This window comes from Condylura cristata, unplaced genomic scaffold, assembly GCF_000260355.1.
Source record: "Condylura cristata isolate star-nosed mole 26May11 unplaced genomic scaffold, ConCri1.0 scaffold00014, whole genome shotgun sequence".
NCBI classification, from domain to species: Eukaryota; Metazoa; Chordata; class Mammalia; order Eulipotyphla; family Talpidae; genus Condylura; species Condylura cristata.
Window position 1 is genome coordinate 6,761,456 of NW_004567115.1, and position 19,651 is coordinate 6,781,106.

At 35.9% G+C, this 19,651-nt stretch overlaps 1 protein-coding gene across 1 annotated transcript in view; it reads left to right on the forward strand.

Moving 5' to 3' along the window:
* The window catches only part of GK5 (glycerol kinase 5 (putative)), a 62,731-nt gene that overhangs the window by 24,611 nt on the left and 18,469 nt on the right, over positions 1 to 19,651 (forward strand). The window contains exons 3-10 of the mRNA XM_012724831.1: positions 2,406 to 2,499; positions 4,982 to 5,113; positions 6,029 to 6,104; positions 6,803 to 6,864; positions 6,945 to 7,018; positions 7,220 to 7,280; positions 8,637 to 8,763; positions 9,976 to 10,080. Of these exons, the coding sequence (XP_012580285.1) occupies positions 2,406 to 2,499; positions 4,982 to 5,113; positions 6,029 to 6,104; positions 6,803 to 6,864; positions 6,945 to 7,018; positions 7,220 to 7,280; positions 8,637 to 8,763; positions 9,976 to 10,080 (731 nt within the window). The remainder of the gene's footprint in view (positions 1 to 2,405; positions 2,500 to 4,981; positions 5,114 to 6,028; positions 6,105 to 6,802; positions 6,865 to 6,944; positions 7,019 to 7,219; positions 7,281 to 8,636; positions 8,764 to 9,975; positions 10,081 to 19,651) is intronic.

The window sequence follows — 19,651 nt, forward strand, 5'->3', positions numbered from 1 at the left end:
GAAGAAAACATATGGGAAAATCTTCATGGCTGTGGATTTTGCAATGTTTTCTTAAATAGCATTAAAACCAAACTAACCAAAGAAAAATATAGATTAATAGATAAATTGGATTTCATCAGAATTAAAAACTTTTATGCTTCCAGACTATTACTAAGATATATTTATTTATTTATGATAACTAAATTTGCTTTACTTTTCTTTTAACTATTGAATTTTCTAAAATAGAAAAATTGCCTAAAATTTAGTCATAAATGGTAAAAAAGAAAGCCATGTTGAAATTGTTTTGATATAATGTATTGTTTTCATTTAAAGCATTGATCTGAAAAAATATAGTCACCGATATCTCAAATCTGTGGTTAGATTTCTGAAAACCAACCACAACCTAATAATATGACATGGAAGATATGTGTCTTAGTGTGTTTGGCATGCAATTTCATCCAAGACTGAGAAATAAAACAATGGGAAAATCACCTTTCAGATTTGTGATTTAGATTACTAATGAAAAAGAAGTAACATGTTTGGTGTATGCTGTGAATTCCATTTAAAAAAGTGAGTATAGAAAAATGTCCCTTAAAACAATGAAAAGAAAACTTACAAAATGAGGGAAATACTTACAAATCCAATATTTGATTAAGAATTAATATTCAGAATATATAAAGAACTACAACTTGACAAAAAATTTTAAAAATGGACTTAAATAATTTATAAGTGGTCAATAAACACATGAAAAAATTTCCATATCATCAGTCACTGGGATAGGGCAAGTCAAAACCACAGTTAGGTGCAGTTTAAGACCCACCAGTGTGGCTATAGCTAAAAAAATGGTGAGTATGTAAAAAAAAAAATTTTAAACTCTTGTGTCTCGAATATGGAATGTACAGTGGTGCTGCTAAGGTAGAAAATGGTTTGGCCATTGGTCAAAAACAAAACAGATTACCATATGACTCAGAATTCATACCATATGACCCAGTAATTCAAACCCTAAGTATATTCTCAAAGGAATTGAAAGTGGGCACTCAGGTAGATATGTGTACAGCATTGTTTATAGTGGCAGCATTTACAAAGAACAGGAAGGTGGAAACAGCCCAAGTAGTAGCTATAGTTAAGGAACATTGTGAAATATACTTGTGCTATTTATTGAATTATGCATTTAAAAATGGTATGTTTCATGTTATGTATATTTTGCCACAATTAAAAAAAAAAAAGACAGTGTCTAGGGTAGAGTTTGTGAAAGCCAGGTTATTAAATGATAAACCATGGAATCCAGTCACATAAGCAAGCCTAGGAGTTGGTGGGAAGAAAAAGGAATACTCGAGAATTAAAGGTCACAAAGTGTTTGAAAACAAGGCGTTAAGAATTGAAATAATAGCAAGGTGTGTCTACTGATATCTTAGAAAGCTTGAATGTCAGTGGTAGAATGCTTCTAAGTAAGAAAGGTAAGGATGTGATCATGAGTGTGGGCTGCTTGAGAGGCGAGGAGAGTAGCAGTCCTAGGAATTGAACTGGTTAAATTCATACAGGAAGAAAGGGTAGAAATCAAACCTTAGTCGGATGTTGAAGATTACTGTTATCAGGCGTTGGCTTCCAGGAGACACACAGGAGAATGAATTGATTTCTACTTTGTTTTGTAGTTCTCTACTTTTATTGTGGTACTGACTCAGAGTATATTGATTTTCTTCTTATTGTGTTGCCAGTGACTAAGCCAATGCTAAAGTTGAGAGGTGTAAAATTAGGCATAGAGGGCTCTCCCTGGTGGCACAACAAGTTAAAGTACCTCATTATGAAGCCCTGTGAAGCCACTGCAGCATGAGTTTGATCCCCGGCCAGCGAGCTGACCCACATGGTGTGACAGACCTCTCCTGACCCGCCCGCGGCTCCCCTCAGCAGTATACTTTGTCAATCTGCCTGTTCCGCTTCCCACTCTGTCTCTGATGAATGCGCTCACGAACCACACCTCTGGCCTGTACCCTAGTTCTGTAAACATAAATAAATAAATATTTTAAAAAATAGATAATATTTCAGCTTTTCTGCAGATAGAGGCTTTTTTTTTAAATAATTTGATTGTGTCTATCAAGATAGGTCTAATGAAAGAGGGAAAATTAGCTTCTTTATCTTGTTTTTATTTAAAACAATATACTCACATCTTAAAGACCTTTTCATTAGTTTTGTTGTAGGATTTATACACACTGTAGTGCTTCAAAAAGGCTATGATCTAAAATCCCACTGTCATTATGAAGTGCATTCATTTTATAAAGTTGAAGCCACTTGGAAGAACCCATCTAATTTAATCACACATTGAAATTAAGGTTTGACCTCTAATTGTGTTTTCTCTTATGGCAGATCTTTTATACAAGATAGTCTCTGATTTATGTTGAGTCTCAAAATACTATTTCCATTTTTCTTAGGAAAACGGGAAAACATTTTCACAATTTCATTAGTTGGCAAGACCTAAGAGCTATTGACCTTGTAAAATCTTGGAATAGTTCTCTTCTAATGAAGGTAATCTTTTTTTTGTCTTCTGTGACTTGAATATTACTGCTTTTAATTTCTGTAAATGACCTTTAACAGGAGGCTTAATTATATAATTTTCTAAGTTACCTATGCTGTTTTAGTTCACTAAGAAGACAATAAACACATGTACACTCCCCATACCATGAAATTTAATAACAGTCACTGAAAAGCAAAGGACTTGTAGTAGATGGAAATATACTCCAAGCAGTCCTGAGGAGACTTGAGGTCCATTAGACTTTCACATGTTAGTGAGAATTCATGGTTCCACTCTTGGAATGATGGAGGAAACACAGACTAAGTCCAAAAGAGATACGGGAATATCCAGATTTCATCTTTATTTTTAAAACTGAAGAATGAATATCAAGTAACTCGTTGAAACATAGCTCTTAACATGGTTCCTGGCACCTAGTGAGTAAATGACAGTAGCCATAGTAGCAGCAGCAAAATAGCAATGTCATCATTTCTAAGTGGAAGGTGACTGTGTCAAAGGTAACACAATTTTCCAGCTCCTCAAATGTGGCTAAAACTGCAGTATGTGATGTTATAACCTGTACTGCACAATGGTTATTTTAATACTTGCAATACTGCCCACGTAAATGTCTTTCAGCTAGGGTGCCTTTCCACATGGTACACAGGCATGTCTGGAGCATCAGGTTTACTTGATACCTACTTGGAGACCTTATTTTTCTGTGAGAACAAACAGGAATATATTGCAGAATATGACACCAATGCTTGAGAAACACTTTTGTCATAATCTCACCCACAATGAGTTTTCCTTTTGTTAGTTTAATATATAAAAATGCACCTTGCTTTAATGACTTTGAAGAATCAATACTGAGCGGTGCTGTTTATCAGAAAAGACACACTAAGGGAGTTGAAAGTGGCTACGAGGAAATGTGACTCCTGAATTGTGTAGTTTTATGTTAACACTACTTATAATCTATAATTTTAAGCCTGAATGATAATTTTAGTTTCAAACAGTTCAGTCCATTAAATATTACTTAAATTAGTCAAGTGAAATATTTACAACTTTTATTCCTTTGAAATAAAATTGTGACAGTGAAAACATTCACTTCTGTTATTTATGCCTCACAACTCAAATACTGTGAGAATATAACTCCAAATGCAAAGGCTTTCATTAGCATTTCATCTGCTTGCTATTGGATGTGTGCATGATGAAAGTTTTGGTTTCTCTTAGCAGAAAAGTACACACCAGCAGATATACCATTCAACACATGTAATACCAGGACCTGCTTACCAGTGAAGGAGACTGTCAGCCTGCTGTCACCCCTGTCCAGATGCTCATGGTTTATTGATTGAGGCTCTTGGAAATGTTTAGGCTCTATCTCCAGAGCTGACACCAAGGTTGTGTTTACCCAAGACTAGACCCAAGAAAAACTGTGAAGTAACTGGAGTGTGTTGGCAATCTCCCGTCAGTGACCTCCCTCCAGTCTCCCCAAGCAACCATGCTTTCTCTCTTACTTGTTCTAATTCTTGCTTAATGGTTGTTAAACACTCTTTACTTTTTGCATAAAATCCCTACACTTTACCATCTTAGCTACAGTTCTGACCAATTCCCAGACTCCTTTCTTTCTGAAGTTGCTAAGAATTTGGCTCCAGCTTTGCCAGCCTGCTTTTGTTGTTGTGATGTCCAAGTGCTCTCTCACCTTAAGGCCATGTATATGCAGAGGGCACTCTCCCCCATCATAGCTGGATTATTCTCACCCTTTTTTGTATCCATTCCCAAAGTTATATTTCACAGGAGATCCTGCCTAAATCTAATACAGAATAGCATAACATGCTTAGACTATATATTTCATCTTTAATCAATAGATAAGTGTAGATAAAGCTACGTAAAATACACGTCAAGGTTTAAGCACATAATGGATAAGAAAAGTGTCTTCTGGGTTAATACTGACTTGACTAGAAGTATTGTTTCTAATAGAAATACAACCGTTCTTTATTATTCTCATTTCAGTGCCATAGTTAAAAATAGGTAAAGATGTTAAAATGTTTATTTTGAAAGGAATTTATAAATACTTGTACCTCTGCTGAGTACTACAGAAGGTCATAGTACCATAGGTATGTGGCATCCATGAAGAGAAATGAATGAAAACAGTGAGGGAAGAACACAAGGGGATATGTTGATGAAGTGTGGGTGCTTTGGTGGTGAGGGGAACTACAGTGACCATACCTGAGGAGGGAAATCAAATGCTGCAAAAAAATTACATTAAAAATGAGTAGAATTTAAAAATAGAATATTTACTTAAAAATTTTCAAGGAGATCATTGTAAATACAGTAGATGTGATACATTTCATATTTTAGAGTGTTACTTGATTTTTCTATGCACCCAGACTCTATAAGTGGTTCAATAACTTGTTTGTTATTGGTATTATTTGCATGCATATGGAATTAAATGGAAGCATCAGCCATCATTAAATGCATTTTCCTAAATTATTTTTTATACAGTTAATACACAGTTCCAGCCGAGTACTTCACTTTTTTACCAGAAGTAAACGATTTTTAGCAGCCAGTTTGTTCACTTTCACAACCCAGCATGTTTCTTTGAGATTGGCCTGGATTATACAGCACCTCACGGAGGTAAGAAAGTTTGTGTGTGTGTTTTTGTGTATGTAGTATGGGAAAGAAAAACTCAAAATAAAGATAGTAATTTGATTATTTGAGGGAAAATTAATGTATCTACTATATATTGTTGTGGAAGACAGAGGACTTTTATTCTTCACCTTCATAAGGTTTCTTTCACACTGCTCTGCATTTTAGCTCAAAAACAACTGTTGATAAACATAAACAAGTGAACATTGCTGTGTTCCACTAAAACTTTATTTATGGGCACTACATTTCAATTTCACATAGCTTACATGTGTCATGAATGTATTAAGTGTAAATTCAATTTTAAAAAAAGATTTATTTATTTATGCATACAAGAACTGGGGTACAGCCAGAAGTGTAGGGAGTGAGAGGATTCACCAGAGACAGAGTGGGAAGCAGAACAGGCAGAAGGACTAAGAACAAGCAGGTGCTCCCTGCTGAGGGGAACAGCAGGTAGGTCAGGAGAGGTCTGCCCGCCATCTGGATCACCTCCCTGGATGGAGATTAAACTCTGGTAGCAGTAGCCTCAGTAGCTATATAGCTCCCTGGTGCCACTAGGGAGGTTTCCCATAAAATAAATTTGCACAGAACAGGCAATGGACAGAATTTGCATTGTGGGCTGTATAGCTTTTTTCTGTTATATTTATACATACTTGCATATCTAATGCTAAAGTATACATATATGTTCATATGTTCATGTATACATATATACTAATGTATATACATATTCACATTTTGTTTTGGTCCTCACAAAAAATTGCTTTGAAAAATTGAGGTATATTCCTGAAATAGTTTCTATAGTGATGTTAATTTTTACTAAAGGTAGAATTATATTGTATTTAGCACTTAATTGATCACTTAATAATCTAGCCTTTTTGAATTGATTTTGTGCTTTGTGTTTTCAAGGTGAGAAAAGCAATTGAAGAAGGAAATTGTTGCTTTGGGACTGTTGATACCTGGTTGTTACATAAGCTCACCAAAGGTAAAGAGATGACCCAGTAAACAGATACTTCTCAAGTAACTGAAATTTTACTGATAGGAATGATTCCCACCCACCCCCCAAAATGTATAAGTTGGGGCCTCCCCAGTGGCTGAAGGGATTAAGCCTCAGCACTGTAGAGCTGTGGGCAGCCATTGTAGCAAGCGTCCCTCAAGGGTTTGGTCCAAACAATTGACTTAATTTCTGTTTTGACAAGATCAAAACAAAGGAGGCCTTTGGCACGTAGGATCCAGAAAAGAAAAACAAAAAGACATAATAGCAATAGAAGTAAGACAGGATACAGAAATTTTAAGTTTTTTTTTTTAACACTATTTACAACTTTATCCTAGCACATGTTGTAATGAAACTAGATTAATTGCAAATTGTACAAGGAGGGTGATTCAAACATTGTGATGAAAACTCAGATTTAATACTGAAGAGCATTTCAATTCCAAGAGTAGAAATACTTGAAGTTCAAGACCAAATTTGCCACTGTGCAACTGGGTATAATTATAGGGATCACTCCTTCTAGAGATCATAACAGTGTGTGTAAGTGTTTTAAGATTATGTGGGGAATTGTTTTGGAGATTGCATTGGAAATAGACATTAGAATTTCTATTTCCAAAGGTTTAGATTCGTGTGAACTAGGACTAAGTGTTCATTTATGCTATCTAATAAAGATATTTCCAATGTCAATTTAGGTTCTGAATTTGCTACAGATTTTTCAAATGCTAGTACAACTGGACTTTTTGATCCATATGAAGTAAGGTTTATTCCTTTCTTTTGAATCACTTATTTCTGTGTAATTTAGTGTGGGTTCTGATAACCTGTTTCTCTGCTCAGATGTGCTGGAGTGGATTTGTTACCTCCCTGCTTTCCATACCCCTCACTGTCCTACCTCCTGTGAGAGATACAAGGTAACCATGCGCATCAGACATTGGAACTAGATGGCAGAATTTTCCTTAAATTCATTTTACCTTGGCTGGGAAAAGCAATTTTTTATGTTTGTGGTGCTTATGTGTTCATTAACTTTTTGTCTACGCAAAAAACAATTTGTTGAATTTTAGAATTAATATTTCTAGAGGTATAACTTTCCTTTTAATTAATTTTATTAAAAGCTTCAATTTTGGATCAGTGGATAAAGAGATATTTGGTGTGCCTATACCAATAGTGGCCTTGGTAAGTATGAAATTTCAGTTTTCCTTGTCTGGTATAAACTAAAACAGTACATATGAATAGTTACCAGTAGATTTAGGAGATCAAAGGTCATTGCAGAATGAAGTTAAAGTATCTTCTTTCTTTTTAAATTAACAGACCCTGGATTAAATCACAAGTTTTCACTACTATACTGGGAAAGGGCCTGCTGGGCCAGTCTTCTGTCACGAGAGCACTTTATAACCTTTTACGATTATATAGTGTTTTTCAGAAAAATGTTAAATCATTTTTTGTTTTCTAATTAATGTTTGGTTCATATTGAATATCCTACAACAACACAAAACCTACTAGGGTGACATGATGTTATATTTGATGCAGTATAACTATAAGCAGTGGTGGGGCAATTTGAAGAAAAGAAGAATGTTGTATTTACATTTTATAAAGTCCTTAGCCAGCATCTCCTGATAGAGAAGCTTAGGATACGTGAAAGTAAGCTGTCTTGTTTTTTTATTTTTGAGGGCTTTTTCTTGATTATTTTCTTTCTGTCTGGCTTTCTGAATCAGAACTTAGGGTATCCAAGTATTTACCTGATGGATAAGCTGTGTAGAAGCTCGGATTATGCCTCTGATTTTTCAGCAGTTTAAGCAGAAGCTAGAGACTTTCTGTCCCTAGTTGGGTAGTGGCTTCAGTGGGTAGAGGAAACAGGCGAGGGAAGGGGAATTCAACTCTCATGTTACAAAGTCCTCATCGTGTAGAAAGGATCAGTCTTATTGAGTTGAAGGGTGGACTCGCTAAGCTTTAGACTCACTGGAAGAATTATAGATTAGTGAGGAACTGTCCCTTCAGTGACTGCTCCTTAAAATATTGTTTTGTATATCTGCACTTAAATATATTAACAAAATGTTGTAATTTTTCTTCTAATAGAAGTATCTGCGAGTAATGATTTTGACTTACGTTGACCTCTAGTGTTAAACACACACCTGTTATTCTTACTAAAAGTCCGATTTGTGAGATCAGTTGATTTTAATGAGTTCAGCCACTAATAAGTTTAAAAAGAAAAATCTTATTTTTTTTCTGCACAATCTTAATTCTTACCTTTATTTCATAGATAATTCCTTGATACTTAAAATTAGTGAAGTAGGCTGCCACTAAAGCATCCTGAGGCACACACGGTAGTTTCCACCTACTGTTGTGCAAGTCCTAGGAAACTCCCATCCTATAGTTCCTTGTTCTAGCCAGTGTTTTGTTTTGTTTTTTAAGGAAAAAGAAAAAAGAAAAGAAAATGTTGAACCGTGAGGATACAATTAGTGAGACAGTGGGGTACAGTAAAAGGCCACTGCTAGGAGCTGGTGCGTCTTAACATTTGAACATTCTTGGTAGGTCGCTGACCAGCAATCAGCCATGTTTGGAGAGTGCTGCTTCCAGACAGGAGACGTGAAATTAACCATGGGAACTGGGACATTTTTGGATATTAATACTGGAAATAAACCTCAACAGAGTGTTGGAGGTAAATAGTTAGAATTTATCCTATGTATCAATAAAATACCAGTTTCATTATTTAACTTTTGTGACCCTTTTTCTACTTTATGTTTATATTAAGGATGTTCTCTAACATTTTTTCATTATATTCTTAGAGTTAATTCCCATTTCCCTTGTTTACTTTAAATTGAAAATATAAAAAAGAAAAAGATTATCAAAAAATTCAGAAGTTTAGGGTATTTTGGTCAGCTTTCTAAATATTTACCTCTAATACATGTTATATTTTCTTAAAGCATCTTTCTTGGGCTCCACATTTTCTTTTCTTTTATGTGTTAGAAATCCTCCATTTCATGATATTGTTTAGAGTTGGTGGTTCTCAGTTAGTGACCCCTGCATATTTAGGATTTTGATGACAATTACTAAAAATTTCCTTGCCACAATAGAATACGATGGAGGGGTGCCATGGTGGTGGGAGAACCCTGGTTATCACATCTGAGGAGAGAAATCCTGTACTGCTAGAATAACAACAAGGATGTAAAAATAATGGCACTTAATTTAAAAAGAAATGATTTAAGCATTTTTTTAAAAAGAATTTTCTTGATGAAGAAAAACCTGGGATATACAAACCAAGAAATTTAGATTGTGGAGCTACCAAGAGAGCTAGAGTCTCTTAGTCTGGGTTCTGGATTTTAAAGACTTTCTCCTACATTTCTTTCCTCCTCTAGCTCTCTTCACCTTACCTGGGAAAACAGTAACTAAAAAATGCTGATTGTTGTGTCAAGTTGTTTCTACTAAGAACCTTATTTAGAAGTCATATGTAATGCAGCCAAGTAGCTCTCTAGCAAACTCATCCCATAGTAATCTTTTACTTTTCAATTAAAATGTTGTTTCCTGAGACTTATTTGTCCGTATCTGTATTAGCCTGTAGCTTGTAAAAGCTAATATTTATTGTCCATATAATATGCCAGGTTCTGTGCTTAGTCTTAATTGTTTTTAATTTACTAACTCGGTTTATTCTCGCAGGAACTTTCTGACCATTTTACAGTTGAGGAAACTGAGGCTAAGAGATTAGAAACTTTTAAGACTTGGTCTATTAAGTTAGAAAGGGCCGATATTAAATTCAAACAGTATGACTAAAGAGCCACTTTGCTAATCTTTAATCAAATTGCTCCATTTGTAGATGCCTCTGACATGAATTATTTATTTATTATATGCCTTGAATTGTTTGTTTGTCTTTAAGGCTTTTACCCATTAATTGGGTGGAAGATTGGGCAAGAAGTTGTATGTTTAGCTGAAGGCAATGCAGGAGACACTGGTAGTGCCATAAAGTGGGCTCAGCAATTGGGTAAGTTATCTTTTGCACAAGCCATACTCAAAGAATTATCTGAGAGTACTTGCTTCAGCAGCACATATACTAAAATCGGAACAATACAAAGAAGATTAGCATGGCCTCTGCATAAGGATGGCATGCAAGTTCTTGAAGCATTCCTTATTGTTGCTGTTTGGAGGTTTCTAAAACTGTTAGAAATGGAGCTTCCATATGAACCAGGAATCCCACTCCTAGGTATCCACCCAAAGGACACAAAAACATTAATTCAGAAGGACACCTACACTCCTATATTTATTGTTGCTATCTGTTTACAGTAGGGAAGATGTGGAAGCAACCTAAATGCCGAAAACTAAGTGATTGAGTAAAAAAAAGATGTGGTACATACACAGAATGGAATATTATGCAGCAATCAAAAAGATAAACACGTGCCTTTTGCAGCATAGAAGGAGCTGGAGGGGATCATGCTTAGTGAAATAAGCCAGAAAGAAAAAAATTACCGGACAGTTGCACTCACAGCAGGGGTGTAAGGGATCAGAAAAACAAAAAGCTATTGTATTAAAATAAAAACCAAAAGTAATGAACTATAAATCAGAAACATTCTAAGGGGAGTAGAGAACGGAATAGGATCAAAACTGGGGTGGGAAAAGCACATGGGACTATGGTGATGGCACATGGGTGAATTGGTGGTGGGAAGTCCACAGGGATTACAAGTGTGATAAAAAGAAACACACACACATGCATATATGCACACATGTATACATACATTCTTCGAATTACAGTTTGTTAGAAAATGATTGGATTGTCCAAAAATGAAATATAAAATTAAATGATATACACTAGGAAAAAAAAAACATTATTTTTATGTTATTTGGGTGTGAGAAGCTAAACATTAAAGTCAGTTATCATAGAGCAAAAGAATGTTATATTGAAGTATATAAAGTATTAGATGGGTTGCAAGAGAGATGCCATAAGAAAATTTAAGAGACCCATCAGTAAGAGCAATTTGTAGTACATGTCAGAAAAATGGATAAAGATTATCAAAAAGTGGACAAAGGACAGGGTACATGTATTCCATAAATAAATGACTACTTAAAATCCAGTTATTAAAGAAATACACATTTAAAAGTGATATCAGATATTATCATAGATCAGTAAGTTCAGTGATGTTTACCATTGGGAATATGGAGAAAAAGTATTCTTGTTTACCATTGAGATGAATGTCAGATGGCTTTTTTAAGAACAATCAGGCAATACAGAATGCAGACCCTTTGTCCTCAGTTCTGTGTTTGCTAAGAGAGCAATCATACAGGACGTCCATGATGGTCTAGGGGGTTAAGTCTCAGCACCATTACTGCTCTGCCTGAGTTTGATTCCCAGCCAAGAAGTTAACCTGCATGGCACAGCAGCCTTCTCTTGTCTTACCTGCTGTTCCCCTCAATAGTGGATTTCAGTAGATCTGCCTGTTCTGCTCCCCACTCTGTCTCTGGTGAATCCTCTCACCCACCCCCATCTTCTGGCTTACACCCCAGTTCTTCTATGCAAAAAAAAAAAAAAAAAGGAAAATAATCATACAGGCATGCAAAGGTACATGGATGTTCAATACAGCTGTTGTAAATAAATTCTTATCTAGTAATAAAGCATTAAATAAGGAAATGTCAGTGGTATGTTAAGGAGGGAATGAGTACTTGCAGAACAGCCTATGTAAATATAGTTTGCTTTAAAAAACAACATTATTGAAATGCAATTCACATTTTCACGTATTTAAAACATATAATTATATGTTTCTTAGTATTTTCACAAATTTTGCAGCCCTCACTACAATAAAATTTTAAAACTCTGTTCCTATATATCCATTGCTACTGACTCCCTATTTTTCCCACCTCTGCTTGCATTTCTTCTTCCTCCCCACCAGCCTTAAAATACCATAATTTACTTCCTGTCCCCATGGATTTGCCTATTTTGGACATTTCACATCTGGTCAATATGTGTTCTTTTTTGTCTGGCTTCTTTTACTCAACATAATATTTTCAGGGTCCCACTCTCACCCCCTGTATTGTATTTAATATTGTCAGTACTTAATATTATCTTTATTGCTGAATAATATTATATGTATCTACCACTACTTACCCATTCATTAGTAGATGGGAATGCACCTTCATTGTAAGTATAAAATTATTCATTGTCAGATATATTAATTTGAATGCTTTTTAATTATTTAAGTTTCTACCTTAAATGTACTTTAATTTTCTGTGTCTAGAAATACAAATAGCTCTTTATTTATTAAAGATTTATTTTTGTTTATTTATGCATACAAGTACTGGGGTATAGGCCAGAGGAACAGGGGATGAGATGATTCATCAGAGACAGAATGTGGAGCAGAACAGGCATATGTACTGAAATACACTGCTGAGAGGAGCAGTGGATGAGACAGGAGAGGCTTGCTATGCCATGTGGGTTAGCTCCCTGGCTGGGAATATCTTAATAATGCTGAACTTTAAGCCCCGTACCATCAGGGAGGCCCAACTTCTTCTCTTAGATATATTTTTTATTCTGTTCTTTCACAGAAGATGCAAAGGAAAGGCAGAATAATTTCACGTTGATCAACTGTAAAAACCATCCTTGAATTTTTTTTAAAGATTTATTTATTTATGTATACAGAATGGGGTACAGGCTGGTTGGTGAGAGGATTCACCAGAAACAGAGTGGGGAGCAGAACAGGGCCAAGTGATGAAGTACACTGTTGAGGAGAGCAGCAGGCAGGTCAGGGGAGGTCTGCTGCACCATGTGGATCACCCCCCGGGGTGGGGATTGAACTCATGCTGAAGTGGCTTTAGCTTTTTAGTGCTGTGCTTTTAACTCGCTGTACCACCAGGAAAGGGCCCACCATTCCTGAATTTTAAGTGAGATCAGGTGCACGTTACCGCTTAGCTGGGTTGAGACTTGTTCATTTTTTCATTTATTGTGATTCTCAAATGATGAAAACTTTTCTGGGAGCTTGAACTAAATGATATAAACAAACTTCTTATAAAGTCACTCGGTTGAGGCTGGAAAACAGTACTATTAGTCTAACTGAGAGGAGAATTCAGAATTGATTTATTTAGTTATTGGAAAATATTATAGATATTATTGACATATATGTCTGAAATTCATACAAAAAGTCAATATCTGTTATACTCTTTCTACAAATTCATTTTAGGGGTTTGCTGGAACAACCAGCTATATTCAGGAGAACACAATGTATAGGAGTATGAGTAAAACTATACCATGTAACCTGAGCCTTCATATCTTTGTGTAGCTTGCTGGATTTATTCCACTCTGAATAGTGGCTGCTTTCTGCCATTTTATTGGGTTGAGAAACTCAGGCATAACAGCTGTTTTGAGCCAATTTCATCTTGATTTTGAGATTTATTTTCTTAATCTTTTCTACACGGGTAAGTTCTCTTTCCTTTCTTTAGCCTCCTTTCTCCTTTCTGCTTCCCATTATTCTTTGTTCCTCTTTGCTGTCTCAATCTTATAAATATTTTTGGATCCTTCAGCTTTTTTTTTTTTTTTAAAGATTTATTTATTTGTTCATACAGAACTGGGGTACAGGCCAGAGGCTCAGGGGCGGCGAGAGACTTCACCAGAGACAGAGTGGGGAGCAGAACAGGCAGATCGACGAAGTACACTGCTGAGGGGAGCAGTGGGTGGGTCAGGAGAGGTCTGCTGCGCCATGTGGTCACCTTCAGGGCAGGCGGGAACCCGAACTCAATGCTGAAGTGGCTTTAGCTTCTCAGTGCTGTGCTTTAACCAGCTGCGCCACCAGAGAGCGCCAGGATCCTTCGGCTTTTATTCAGTTAACCAGTAATTGAGTGTTCTGTGTGTACCTGAAACTAAGCTAGGAAAACAACAGTGAATGACAGACTTACCCTGCCCTCATGGAAGCTACAGTCTAGCATGAAAGGCATATATTAAGTGAACAATTGAAAAAGTAAAATAAAGAAGTATTAGTGTTAATTATCAAGAATGTATCAGTAGATTTGATAACTTCTAAAAAGGAAGGATCTTGTCTAGTCTGCAGAATCTAAAGACTTATTAAAAGAAGAGACATTCAGCTTAGGAGTTGTTAGGCACATGAAAGAGACAGTTTGTCAAGCAGTTTAATCAGGGAGGAGCAAAACCTTTTTACTCTCTAGAATTGAGGCAGTTCCCATGGGTCAAAGGAAATCTTTTTTCTAGCAATCTCACTTTTAATTGCCTCATGTAACATCTGCTATGCCATTTGATCCCCATAAGACTTCCAGTACATATCTAAAATTACCAGGACTCTTATATGCTAGAAATAAAGGGAAATGCTTCCTTCTCCCTGGGTATTTTCCCAAAAGAGACATAGTCTTTCTATTAGAGGAGGTGAGATACATAGTCTCTCTCAAGGACAAATTCTAGGTGGTAGTGAATAATTCCATGTTATTTTAAGTAAGTAGGATCTGAGTTCTTGGTCCTGCCTTCCTCTTGCTTCCTGCTGGGAAGACACACAGTGAAATGAGTTTGGCTCACTGTTGAAGCTTGAGTGTAGCCCAAACATCCATGAACTTTCAGATTTCGAGTAGATTATATAGATCTAGGGCTGTAGAGGGGACCATGTGGCAAATAGATTGAAAATAACACTTGACAAGGACCCTGTACGTGTTCTCTATGGATCCTGCCTGCTGAGCCAAGAGAAAATCCCATCACCACATGAAAGAGAATCATTTAAAAAAAAAGAGCCGGCTTGGTCCATTCTTGGGAGAGCCTGCTGACAGTGGATACAAGTACTATTATCTGAACTCCTCATCTTCTAGGCTGAGGTGAAGCCTAATTTTCTCAAACCTTGATAAACCAGAGAGTATTTACTCCCTTATCTCTCAGTGCCTGCCAAACCCATAAGCCTAACCTAAGAGCACGAAGTGCTTAAGAATATACACCACTTTGAAGAAATGTGATGTAGTTCAGAAAATAACAGCAGGTGGCTCCTACAAGGCAGATATAATGGAAGTAACAGAAGATTAACATAACACCACTAGTGAAACCTAGGTAAAAGAAAACAGTGTGGGCCTCCTTGGTGGCATAGAGGTTAAAGGCTCAGCACTATCAAACAATCCCCAGCCACCGTGGCATGAGTTCAATCTCCAGCCCAGGGAGCTGACCCACATGGCACAGCAGATCTCTCCTGTCCCACCTGCTGCTCCCCTCAGCAGTGTATTTCAGTGGATCCGCCTTTTCTGCTTCCACTATGTCTCTGGTGATTTCTCTCACCACCACCCCCACCTCTGGCCTATATCCCAGTTCTTTATGTATAAATAAGTAAATCCTAAAAAATTTTCCAGTAAAGATAATGAAGAATGAGAGAGAGTGACAAAACAAAACTGAATGGTAAGGGATACAGAAGAAATACAAGAGGGAAAAATATGAATAATAGTATATGAATAATAGTGTCTTTTCTGGAATATGAGAATGTAATTACAGAAATTGAAGTATGAAACTGTAAAAATTGAAGGGATTATTGAAAGTAAACTTAACCTAAGTCAAAAAAAAAGACCTGATTTTTAGACTGAAATGGCCTACAAAGCTTAAAAAAAAAAACACAGAGAGTCATATGTAGGTAAATTGTCTGAATTCCCAAAATAAAGAAAAGCTTCAAGACAGGAGGAATAGTTTATTTATTAAGAAAAATGAATAGGACAGGCATGGAAATAGTTGCAAAATTTGGAAAGTGCAGCGTTTACACATTATAAAGGAAAAAATATCTAATATCCAATATCTAGTTTCTGGCTAAGATTTATGTTAAGTGGTTAAGTGTCGAAGAGCATTGCTTACATTGTATACTTTATGAGGAAATTACCCAAGGAGATAATACAGCCAAAATGAAATAGTCAAAACAAAGCTCTCAACATGGAAAAAACAGTATACAAATAAGTTAGTCTTCAAATAGATTTTTATGCTGATACCAAGCCAGATTTGTTTTTGTTCCATTTTAGTTGAACTTTTCTTATACTGAACTGACTTAACTTTACTTGATTATGAAGAAAGTGCTGTATTCTTCTATCTTAAGAACAAGATTTGATATCCCTTTAAGAGATTTAAATTAACATTAAGAAGAGCTGTTAGTTAACAAGTTTTAGATTTTGTTTGTATGGTGGTACTAGCAAAGAAAAATGTTTAAGTGTTCCAAATGGTATTTTTTAATTTTATGATGTATAATTTGTGGGGCAAATTGCTGGTGAAGAATAAAGAAGAGTGTACATTTCTTTTTCATTTTTCTTTCTCGTTATTTATGTTTCATTTCAAGTTTATATAAAGCACACATGCACATACACCCTGAATTCCTTTTCTCAGTGACATATTTAGAAAAGCAAAAGAATACACTATCTTAGCATATTATGTTACATAGAACTAAACGGGTAAAACAGTATTTAATTGGTATGTAGCCACATGGAAATATGAAATGCTTTCCCTTAAGTAGTATAGAGTCAAGGAAACATTGAAACAGGTACAATTTAATTGTATATCCAAATAAAGAAAATTGTTGTAATAATTCTATCAAAACAGTACTTAGAAGAAAATGATAATTGCTTTTTAGTAAGAAAAAAGAAATATAATAAACTTCCAAACATATATATATGTATGTATAAAAGAACAAGCAAATCACAAAATTGAGAAATAATTTATTAATAATTAACTAAATCACTTTTAAATATCTAAGAAATTGTTACCCTGTGTATGTTTCACATTCATACATATATGTCCTCTGTATATATATATATATATATAGAGAGAGAGAGAGAGAGAGAGAAATGAGATCTTTTTCACTTTTTGTTTTAAAATTATTTCAAACATAAATCTGTAAAAATAGAGGAAACTCTTCTATAACCTTTTTCCTAAAATTTGCCCTAATTAACATTTTGTCATGATTGCTTTATATCTGTTTGCCAACCATCTAGCCACCCATCATTCTGTCCTTCTTTCTGTACATCTTGTATGCTATATAATAGGCAAATAAAACTTTTCTGAGATTTTTGAGACTAGTTTACATGTATCCTGATTCTTGTAGTGTTTCGCTGTACTTTTCTTAAGATGTTCTTACTTATCTAAAGCATGGCTATTAAATTCAGAAATTTAAAATATAGTACCTATAATATGTAATATTTCTGTCAGATTTAGTCTATATTCCATTTTTGTCAAATGTCCCAATTATGTCTTCTTCTGTGGCACTTTTTTTCCCAACACAGTTTCCAGTGTAGGATTGCTTGCTTATTGTATAATTACCTTTAGTTATTTTTTTTCCCAGTTCATGTTTGATAGAAAGTACAAAAGGTCAAAGGTGATGTCCCATTACTAAATACATCAGTTGGCCTACAGGACAACTCGGGCAAGTCTCTCCAAGGGAAGCAAGTAAGGCTGGCATCTGCTATTTCTGAAGGACAGGGCTGTCTGTCCCACAACCACATCTGGGATTGATGTTTTCTAAACATGACACTAGTAAAAGAGGTTTTGTTTGTTTGTAACAAAATGGCCCCAAGCTCAGTCCTGCTTAGAGAAATATTCTTTGCTCTCCTGGGCATCATGCTTAATGGTATCACTACTAGCCTTCAAACAATTGTGTATTATCATGTTTGTCAGTGAACTAGAAGACCTCAGTTAGTCTCAGAGTCTTACCATAGAGTGGTCAACAGGGAGGTCTTTTGCAGTGATGAAGTGAAGTGAAGGAGGTCTTTTGCAGTGATCAAGCCTTTAGCATCCAAAAAGGCTCCTGAACAAGATGCCCTCATCAGTCTGAACATCCATAATATTGAGGAAATGGGTTCACTTGAGGCCTGACACCAAGAGGATGTTCATGGGTCTAGGTTCTCCTGTTTCTTGAGTTTCTGAATCCAGGCTCAGTGACAGAAGTGAGAGTCCACAGAATTGTCAATCACTTGGCATTTGAGCTTCTTAAATTCTGTTTGCGTGGGACACCCAAAGGTGAAATCAAGAGGGTAAAAGCAGAACACTCCTATTTTCTTTTGTAGTCAGAACAGCTGATATCTTTGATTTGAGCATGTGGCATTTACAGCTGTGGCTTTGAAATTGGGGCAGGGGGCCCAGCTTTGTCATTTGCTAGAGACATCCTGCACTAGCAGCTCCAACACAGAAGCCACTACAAAAAGTCAGGAAGAAATGCAAAACCTACAATGGGGTGCTGCTTTTATTCTGGAGCTCTCCTAATAGCCTTTTTTTTTTTAAAAGATTTATTTATTCATATGGAACTGGGGTACAGGCCAGAGATGTGGAGGGTGAGAGGATTCACCAGAGACAGAGTGGGGAGCAGAACAGGCAGATCGACGAAGTACACTGCTGAGGGGAGCAGCGGGCGGGCCAGGAGAGGTCTGCCACGGCATGTGGTCACCTCCGGGACAGGCGGGAATCGAACTCATGCGGAAGTGGCTTTAGCTTCACAGTGCTGTGCCCTAATAGCCTTTTAAAAAGTTTCCTTGGCTTTTTTTCCCATTCCATTGACATTTTTTTAACACAAATCACATATTTTATGGAATATCCACAATTTCCTTGCTATAACTCGATTCAGGTACTAGTTTTGGCTGAAATCCTACATAAGTGATACTATATCCTTCTCAGGCTATATATTTGGAGATGCAAGATGCCAGTTAGTCCTTTTTGGTTTCTTTTCAATTCTGTTCATATGTATGTTTTTATTTTTACTATTGTGTAATTACTGTTTTTTGTTTGCTTGTTTGTAACAAATAACATGTAGGGGATACTTTGAGACTATCTTGATACCCCTTTTCTCATCAGAATTCCCCGTCTCCTCACCCCATTTCTCATCAAAATTCCCGATCTCCTAAGTTTAGCTTTCAAAGACTGCATTAGTCTTTCATATTGCAAAATGGTATTTTCTAGATCCACTATGACCTTGTGTTTATTAGCACTCTATCATATTAGAAGGGATGTTCCTTTCTCCCAATTATTTATTGTTAGTATAAATACAAGACTTCTTATTTTATTCAAGTTAACATTTTTATGTTTACTTTCATTTTGAAGTTTTTCTAGTTTGGAAACTGGAAATTCTTTTAAACTGGCTTCTATATCTTAAGTATCAATCTGTTGTTTCTAGAGCACTTTCTTAGTTTCTGGCCCAAAATGTGGGGGTAAGCTCATCTTGTCTTTTTCCTAATCCTGCTCTGATTCAGCTACTTTTCCATTGAGTCTGGAATCCTTTTTGTGGGATTTAAAAACAATGACTTTGGAGTGTTATTGCCACTGTGGACTTTCAGAAGAGTATGTGCAGTGTGTGTGAGAGACAGAGATTTATATTACACTTGGATTTGCCCTTGGATTTATATTACACTTCCAATTATATTATACTTCCAGTCATACTATAATTCCAATTCCAATTGAACCCCTAAGGATTCTGACTTGTCTTTCCCGGTCTATATTTTTATCTACATTTTTCCTATTGAGAACCCTTGCTCCCAACATTAATATTATATATTATATATGGCCCTCCCTGGTGGCGCAGCGGGTTAAAGCACTGCACTAAGAAGCTAAAGCCACTTCCACATGAGTTCGATTC